General features: G+C 40.8%; 1 protein-coding gene across 5 annotated transcripts in view; it reads right to left on the reverse strand.

Annotated features, from left to right (window-relative positions):
- The window catches only part of KIAA1644 (KIAA1644 ortholog), a 280,240-nt gene that overhangs the window by 107,724 nt on the left and 163,648 nt on the right, over positions 1-8,868 (reverse strand). For all 5 annotated transcript variants that reach the window (XM_019515763.1, XM_019515760.1, XM_019515764.1 and 2 more), the window contains exon 4: positions 3,252-3,569. In XM_019515763.1, the coding sequence (XP_019371308.1) occupies positions 3,252-3,569 (318 nt within the window). The remainder of the gene's footprint in view (positions 1-3,251; positions 3,570-8,868) is intronic.

Raw genomic sequence — 8,868 nt, forward strand, 5'->3', positions numbered from 1 at the left:
AGTGAAGTGTACTCTGTCCAAGTTTGCGGATGATACAAAACTGTGGGGAGAAGTGGACGCACCAGAGGGCAGGGAATAACTACAGGCAGACCTGGACAGCTTGTACAAAAGGTCAGAAAACAATAGAATGCAATTTAACAAGGAGAAATGCAAAGTGCTGCACCTAGGGAGAAAAAATGTCCAGCACACCTACCTGCCTAGGAAATGACCTGCTCGGCAGCACAGAAGCAGAAAGGGATCTAGGAGTCCTAGTGGATTCCAAGATGAACATAAGTCGTCAGTGTGACAAAGTCATCAGAAAAGCTAACTGCACTTTATCATGCATCAGCAGATGCATGACAAACAGAACCAAGGAGGTGATACTTTCTCTCTATCGGACGCTGGTCAGGCCGCAGTTGGAATACTGCATGCAGTTTTGGGCGCCACACTTCAAAAGGGATGTGGATAACCTGGAAAGGGTCCAGAGAAGGGCCACTCGTATGGTTAAGGGCTTGCAGGCCAAGCCCTACGAGGAGAGACTAGGTCACCTGGACCTCCTCAGCCTCCACAAGAGAAGGTTGAAAGGCGACTTTGTGGCTGCCATAAATTCATCATGGGGGTGCAGAAGAAAATTGGTGAAGCTCTGCTCACCAAGGTGCCCCTGGGGGTCACAAGAAATAATGGCCATAAGCTAGCAGAGAGCAGATTTAAATTGGACATTAGGAGGAACTTCTTCACAGTTAGAGTGGCCAAGGTCTGGAATGGGCTCCCAAGGGAGGTGGTGCTCTCCCCTACCCTGGGGGTCTTCAAGAGGCGGTTGGATGGGCATCTGGCTGGGATCTTCTGAATCCAGCACTCTTTCCAGTCTATGCAGGGGGTTGGACTGGATGATCTATTGAGGTCCCTTCCGACCCTAACATCTATGAATCTACATTAAAAGTTGCCTCTTAATATCACACAAAAAGAAGAGAAAAAATCATGAAAGTGGTTATTTCCCATAGCAACTTTATTTTGTCCAATTTTTTTCTAGTAAGTGTCTAGGTCCGTTACAGTTTGTGTTATACATTATATATCAAAACAAAACAAAATAAAAACCCCCAAGCAAAAGTGCTATAGGAACTGCAGCATTTTCTGACTGTGATACTGACTGTGCAACCTAAATATTTCATTAACACAGAGTTTTCATTGAAAATATGTATACACAGAAATCACTTCTACTGGTACTGAAGTGGAAAAGCCAGCTGTTTAAATGTGCACAACACTAAGCAACAGTTTAGAATACCATGTGAAGAACACTATCATATCCAATTAAGACTGCAGGGAAAACACAAAAAAGAGGCTGGAAATCAAAGTAGACAACAGCCTTTTAGGGAATAAAATGTTCTTATTGTTTTTGTTGTTAGTTTTATTTTTCCCAGCAGTTTGCAGACATCATGAAGGATGAAGAAACTCTCCTTGCTTACAAATCAGAAGTCTGTCCCTTGGTGCATTCAAACCTCATATTAATTCTATGGAGTAGAAACTGTTAATCCCTCTTCTAGCTATTGCTATGTTAGAGCACTCTGGTAAAATTGTGGGAAAACAATGGTCATGAGGGCTTCTGTAATGCATTGAAAAGCCTTCTCAAGAAGTAAAAAATGGCTCTCCTTCTCTCTGGATTTTGGAAACCTAAATGTTCAGGAATGTTTGGAATTGCAGTCTATAACAATATAGAGGCCAGTTATGAAGATTGGTTAGATCTGGTCTGAGACAGAAAAATGTTAGGGCACCATTTTTATTTTCCTAATGAAAAGATAAAATAATTTTAGAATGTGAGCAAGAAAAGTAAACTGACTTGGGTGGGTGCTGAAATGTGTCTAGTTAGTAAGGTATATAACTAGTAGCTCAACTGAATGCATTATTTCTGACTCCTATTCCAGCTGCTCACCTACTTCTATTATTCCTAACCTATGGTCACAAATAAAGGTGAAGGTGTATTATGAAAATACAGTCATATTCCAGGATTTTCTTTAAAACAAATATATGCTACTTAGGAAAACCACAACAGAAATCACACTCGCAGTCTCATTTATATTATGGTTGTACCCACTCAGTATCAAGATCTTATTGCTTAGCTGCTGTGCAAATGTAGGGCTTGCCTGTGAACTTGTTAATGTACGAGCACTTACTTTTGCCAAAACTCAATGATAATCCTGCTACAGCTGCTCTAAAATATACTAGTCATTCCTTGTCCCTACTACTCCTAAGACCTTGCTTTATACCTTGATTTAACATTTCTTCATCTCCAGTAGCATTCTTCCTGTATTCAATTGCTCTTGCCTGCACCATGTGATCTGCCTGCTTCTTAGGTTTCTCTCTCTCTCTCTCATTTGTTAAATTGTACTTTTGATGTTAGCTCATTCTCAGGCACCTTTCCTCTGCCAATCTTTTAAATTACCTAAACTCAGTGCTCCTTCGTCAGAGCTCATTTCTAAGGCTGGCTAGTAAGTGGAAACTCCTTCCCACAAGATTTTGTTTTTAAACTGTTTAATGCTCATTTGGGATGAGAGGTAAAAGAATGCAACTGTTTAAGAGGGGAGTGGCACTATTTTCTGGAAGGGGCACTTACAGAAACATTCTGGTTCAGGAGCCCCCAGACAGAATTTTTTGGCTGGCAAAATGAGCAGACTGTAAAAAGGTAAGTCTTCTATGTAGGCTTCTGTAGCATAAGTTCATTTGGTCCCACCTCCTTGGGTCTTAGTTTCCTCACTTCCTAGGCAGTTTGCAGAGGTTCTCTCCATCCTTTTATTGTTCCCTAAGCCTGGCTGCCTCTATGCAAAAAGAAAAAGCTATTGACAAACATTTTCCCTGGTGCCTGATATCAAAGCAAAATTTCTCAGCATAATACTTTATAAATATTAGCTCCAGTGGAACTGTAGCTTTTTAAATGACTTATTGTACTTGCATGAAACATGGCAGAAAGTATTTAAATATATCCTGATCTACCTCATTTCCTCTTGAAAACTTGAGGAACATGTGTACACCACATTGTAATATACAACTATACTCATAGGTCTGACAAGATAGGACAGCTCACAATTTCTGATAGTAATGTAATCAATCCTCACAAATTAAAATGGTTTTCCATTCTGATGTTACACCAAACTCTTTGAGTGTACGTTCCTTTAGAAATGAAAATATATTCATTGTTGTACATCATAATTAGTGGGTGCCTCTATACGTCACAATAATATGGGGTTGAAGGGGAAAGACCACAATGTATCTTAACTTACCAGGCAGATGTATTCTGAAAAGACATCAGTGGTGGGTTTAAAGCATCTCCTTTTACAGTAGGTAGTGCCTGTGACGTCTGAGGCTGTGGCTGAAGCGGAGGCTGAGGCTGTGTCTGTGTCTGTACTTGGCTTGTATCTTGAGCAGGGTTAATCCATCGGTTCTGTCCCTGTGTCATCCACTTTCCCTGGATTCCCCACCTTGCCAGGTAAAATTTGCAAATATCATAGTTCATCGAAGAGTAATATAAAAGGTCCAGTACCAGCAGGACCAACACAAAAAAGCCATAGATCCACACTCCTAATAGTGCACTGTAGTTGCTGTAAAAACAGAAAACAACAAAGGAAGTCATCCAACATATCAGTAGAACTTATCATGCTAGTTATTTATCAGTGCTTTAAAAAAAATCATTTAAAATGTAAGCAGTTATAAATATCTGCCATTGTATCCATAATAATAATTGCTTTAAGCACTGTTTACCGTTAGGGGAATTAACTTTCCTATACTAAAAATATTTACATCAGTGCTTGATTCTGAGTATATGAATGGCCATACTGAATTCAACAGAACTGCCCAAGTACATAAATTGAAGGGGCCTATGTCTTGGTGCAAATTTTACTCGTGAATCCTAACATTGAAATCGGCAGGGCTATTCTTTCAATTAGACATGATTTGTTTGAGTAGAGGTTGTAAAAACTGAGCTCTCTCGGTTTGCTTGTGTTAAAATAATATACCTATTGCTGATTCCCATTACAACCACATTATTTTAGACTTGGCTTGTTTGCATTTATAATCAAGCCACATTCACCATAAGTTCAGCTGTAGCCACTGCTGGCACCCCAGAACTATCAGTGCCATAACGTTTGTGAACTTGGCATTACAAAGAGAAATGGTTTTATTACACAATTCATTCAACATTTTAGAGGTTAAAATATATATTCTTATGCGTAAATACTGGGGTAACTATTTTATATATATGGTTAAGAATCATAAAGGTTGTGCTGACAACAAAAAATGTAGTTAAGTAAAAACAGAACAGATTTAAGTAAAGGTACCAAACAACATAGGGGAGAAGAGTGGGAGATGGAAGTAGAAAACATTCCCCAGACAACAAGCGGAACATTTTTCAAAACCAAGCGCTGTTTCAATGGGCATTTAGGGTGGGAGATTTTACAGTTACTCTGTGAAGCCCCTACCCCATAGCAGGCATGTGGGTTAATGTTAAATACCCACTCTGAGATAGATGTCAGAACTATGCAGCACATCTCAGACATTATCCTGACATTCTAAATACCTCTAAATTGCTACTAAGCAAAATATTGTACCTCAGTAAAGTAACACATTAAAAGCCAAAGTAAAAAGTCACATATGCACCTTGAAGCACTAAAATTATTACTTGCAACTTTTCTTGCTTATTTCCAGCAAAGAACTCTACAAACAGTTTTATTTTTTTCCTGGAAGTATGGTTTAAATAGCCACTGCAATTGCTCCTTAATGAGGTACAAACAACAGACTGATTTAATCACCAGGGCATTACCAGTGTATGACTCATGCGTCTGTAAGGTAATCATTGTGTAATGAAGTGTGAACAGACAAGTCTGCCGAAAATAACCAGTATGTTTAACACAGTGTAAATGATGCTTTGTCACTGAAGCCTATGGGGATGGCAAGGAAGTATTTGCCAGCTATACAAAGATAGCCTCTATTAGCCACAGACATTTAGTGGCAGGGACCATACCATAAAATTAACAAGTTAAAAAAAATGAAGCATTTCTATACTCCCCAAATATTTTCTTAAACTATCTCTTCATACAGGAAATAGATATTGTTATTTTTTTGCTTTGACACACAATAAATTCACACTTTGAAGTCTTTAAAGTATTTATGAAACGGAGGCTCCATCTAACAGAACTGTGTATTTGGGAATTTCATTCACACTAACACACTCTCTCTCACAGGTGAAGGCTGAATTGATATTCTTTATATTTTGGGCAGTTCAGGACAGGACCTACTATCTTAAAGGTCTTTTAAAGCAGGGAGAGAAGGGATTTATTTACATATATACCTGAACCACCTCTCACTGAAATAAATGGGAGAATTTCTAAAGGATATTTCCTTATGTTAGAAAGTGGGAGTGGTTCTGAAATGCAATAAAATGTCAAAAGAAAACATGGTATCATTCAAAGTCCAACAGTACTTGCAAACCAATGCAACATACTGTAGATAGCTGAAATATATTGTACTAGCCTGGAAAATGAATGTTTTTCTCTTACAGTTCTGTCGATGTCACCACCAGAATTATCACATTACGCATTTACAGTAACAGCTTTGTACAATTTTGTATTACTCTAGTTTCCCTCCTGCATTTGCTTGGTGAACGCATACATTATGGAGGGAGAACACAATTTACCTTCAAGAACATACTAATATCAGAACTCTTTAAAAATCAAAATTAACCCATGACATGCTGAGAATTCAGAATCTTGCCTGAAATACTGATTAAAAAAAAATGTTCTAACATTAGCATATCTTTGATTTTTCTGTCCACTATTTACTGGATAATAAAATCTATTTACAAAATGCTTTTCATTTTTCCATTGCATTTGAAGGTAACTGTGAGTCAACAATGTGAGTGACTCACCAAACAAGCGGGGAGGTGGGAAGAGCAAGAACACTATGCAGATGTACAAAACTGTTATTTCAAATGGTTGGTACAATTTTGTGTTGGAGGGTTTACCTAAGTCAGGAGAGTTATGCTAGCAAAAAGCAACAACTATGTGTCCAATATTTATCGGATAGTAAAATCTACCTAAAAATGTTTTAGCTACGGTAACTCTACCGACTTCAGAATAGCCACACTAGTAAAAAGCAGGTGCTAGTGATTACAGAATCAATCCTATATTAATTGCCTTAGAATAACAAAATCACAACTAAAGACATTTTAAAGTTTTGTTTTCACAAAGTGTTCAATGCTAAATAATCTTCAGTGGGATGGGAACAAAGTAGAGCTGAGCACTTTTGAAAATCTCACCCCAAGGACCAGCTGTTGTGAAGATAAATGCATATGCTGAACTGCATAGAAAGTAGTTTCTATTAACTTGTGTAAGTTTTTGTAGGGCCAGAGCCTAATACGGTTTATCTCAGTGGTGTGGATCAAGACTTTCACCTGAATTACTCTTTATTCTTCAGAGGGCTTACCCTTGCGTTCTGTTTTATTTTCTAGCTATTCTACCAGTGTAAACAAAAGGGAAATCAGGCCTGAATAATTTTGGAGCAGGTTTTCAGACCTAACTCCTGTTCAGTAAAGTACCAGTCACTATCCTAGAGCGCAGACAAAAGTGACAATTTTTGCCCAATCTAGCCACAAAGTGGTCTATAGCTGTGACCAAATACAAGTACATGGCTGCAGACAGATCCCAAAATGGCTGATTGGGCAAAAATCTGAACCCTCATTGCATGAGGGATCAGATGAAGATGTTTCAAAACAGTGTATTCTGTAACTTCTGTCTGCCTGCCTGCCAGCCAGACTGTCACTTTTCAGAATGTGAGTGGAGAAAGGGAGTGGACTGAGTTCGGTATGGGGGGTTTTCAGCCAGCACTGGAAGGTGTGGTGGGTGTATTGGAGCCTCCCCATAGGCGAGAGGCTCCAATTCACGCATCCCACCCTCCAGCACTAGTTAGGGTAGGGAACCTCTAGAATGAGCTCCTTCTACTCCCTTTTCCCTGCCCCCATTCTGAAAACAGCTGGGGCTGGCAGGGAGGAGGGCCTTTTACTAGAGAAAACTGGCTGCAAGCCAGCAGCCAGCAGCTAGATTCCCCTCCCCCTGGAACTAACAGTGAACTTTTGTTTGGTCTGGAGGGTCACTGCAACTCAGAATGCTTCCTGTCAAGTGATCTCGGTTACAGCGAGGAGCTACACTTCTGTTTACACCCTTAGGTGAACAGAACCATTTATATACATAAGATGAGCAGTAATTTGCCAACAATGGGAAGGACAATGTATTTATTTTCCTAAAGTTAGAAACCATGTTACATGTCCACTGGCAAGAACTTGGAGGTGGGGACATTTCTTAGTGTGATTTTACATGAATTTGTTATGTTTGCATTTTAGGCATTTAGCTTGATCCATTAAAAACCACTCAGTAAAAAGTGAGGGCTATTTTGAGCACTGTGATGTAAAGCAACAATTTATTAATCCCAGTGTATGTGGGTTCTCCATCTGCTCCTTGTAAATAACATCTGTTTCTCACAAGTCCAAAAATGAAAGAATGCTTTACTTTAATTAACATACAGTGGGACGACCACACTGTAAAAAGGCCGTGTGAAAATCATGCACAAAATACATTTTATGTTGCCTAGAGAACACCTGCACTTGAGTCGAGTTTGTCACACAAAATACTATGTTATAGTGCAACATATACCCTTTCTGTACAACTAACATTAAATGTAAAGTTTCATCTGCATCAAGAAACTATTATTAATAAAAATCCAATAAGACTATAACGCATTGCAACATTACTGCATTATAACATTATAAAACCTAACTGTGGAAGTTAGTGACAGTGTCATTTTAACACTGCATACATCAGAATACAGATTAAGGAGCCCTTGATTTTGGTTTTCAAAAACACTGCAAACTGCTTGTCACAGCTGTATAATTTATAGGGAAGCACTATAAGCCCTTGGCTCAGTCCTTTAAAATGGTTTGGCTTTCATACTGATGTAGTATAAGTTTGAATCAAAGTCCACTGTAGTCAACAGGAAGATTCAAAGTGACTTCAGGGGTCTTTAATTTAAGACTTACAGTAGTACTGTATTTACTTGATTCTAAGACAAAGCCTTTTAACATGGCAGACATAGCCCTTCATCTTAGAATTGAGTATAAGGGAGGTATGGGGGCAAGCAGCCATTGTGGCTTTGGCTCCAGCCCCTTCCTGGGGTCAAAGCTAGGGTTGCTGTATTTCCAGTTCCAAAAAAGAAGACACCTGTCAGATAGACATGTATATGACTGGCAGGGAAGGTGGGGGGAGGAGGCAGTGATATGCTGGTGCCCTGTCTCTGCCCATTCTGTTGCCCCTCACTCCCAAGCCACAGCCCCCACCCCCCAGCCCTGCTGCTGCCCTTCACTCCCAACCCACAGACCCCAGCTCTGTCAGTGTCCCTCACCCCCAAGCTGTAGTACCCTGCCCCCTTGGACCATGCTGGTGCCCCTCAATTCCAAGCCACAGTCCCCCCCATCCCTGATGGTGCCCCTCGCTCCTGACCCACAACCCCCTTGCACTGCCAGTGGCCTGCCCTGCTGACCCAGTCCCCTGCCCCCCCAATGCCCCTCACTCCCAAGCCACAGCCCCCACCCAGCCTTGCCAATGCCTCTCACTCCTGACCCACAGGCCCCCTGCTCCACCCAGCCCTGCAGTGTCTCCCAGGTGCCCAGCCCCTGTGAGAATAAGCACTGGCCCCAGTGCTGCTGGGCCAGCCATGCAACTCCTTGCTGCCCCTGAAGGGCACCCTGCCCCTTTCCCCCTCTGGACAGGCAGGCATCCTCCCCCTCCCACCCTTCTGCAGTCCCAGCACCTGGACAGCTTCCCTTAGCATTGGCAAGTGCCTGCCCCCCCCCCC

Source organism: Gavialis gangeticus, unplaced genomic scaffold (assembly GCF_001723915.1).
Source record: "Gavialis gangeticus isolate Ggan-Ray unplaced genomic scaffold, GavGan_comp1, whole genome shotgun sequence".
Classification (NCBI taxonomy): domain Eukaryota; kingdom Metazoa; phylum Chordata; order Crocodylia; family Gavialidae; genus Gavialis; species Gavialis gangeticus.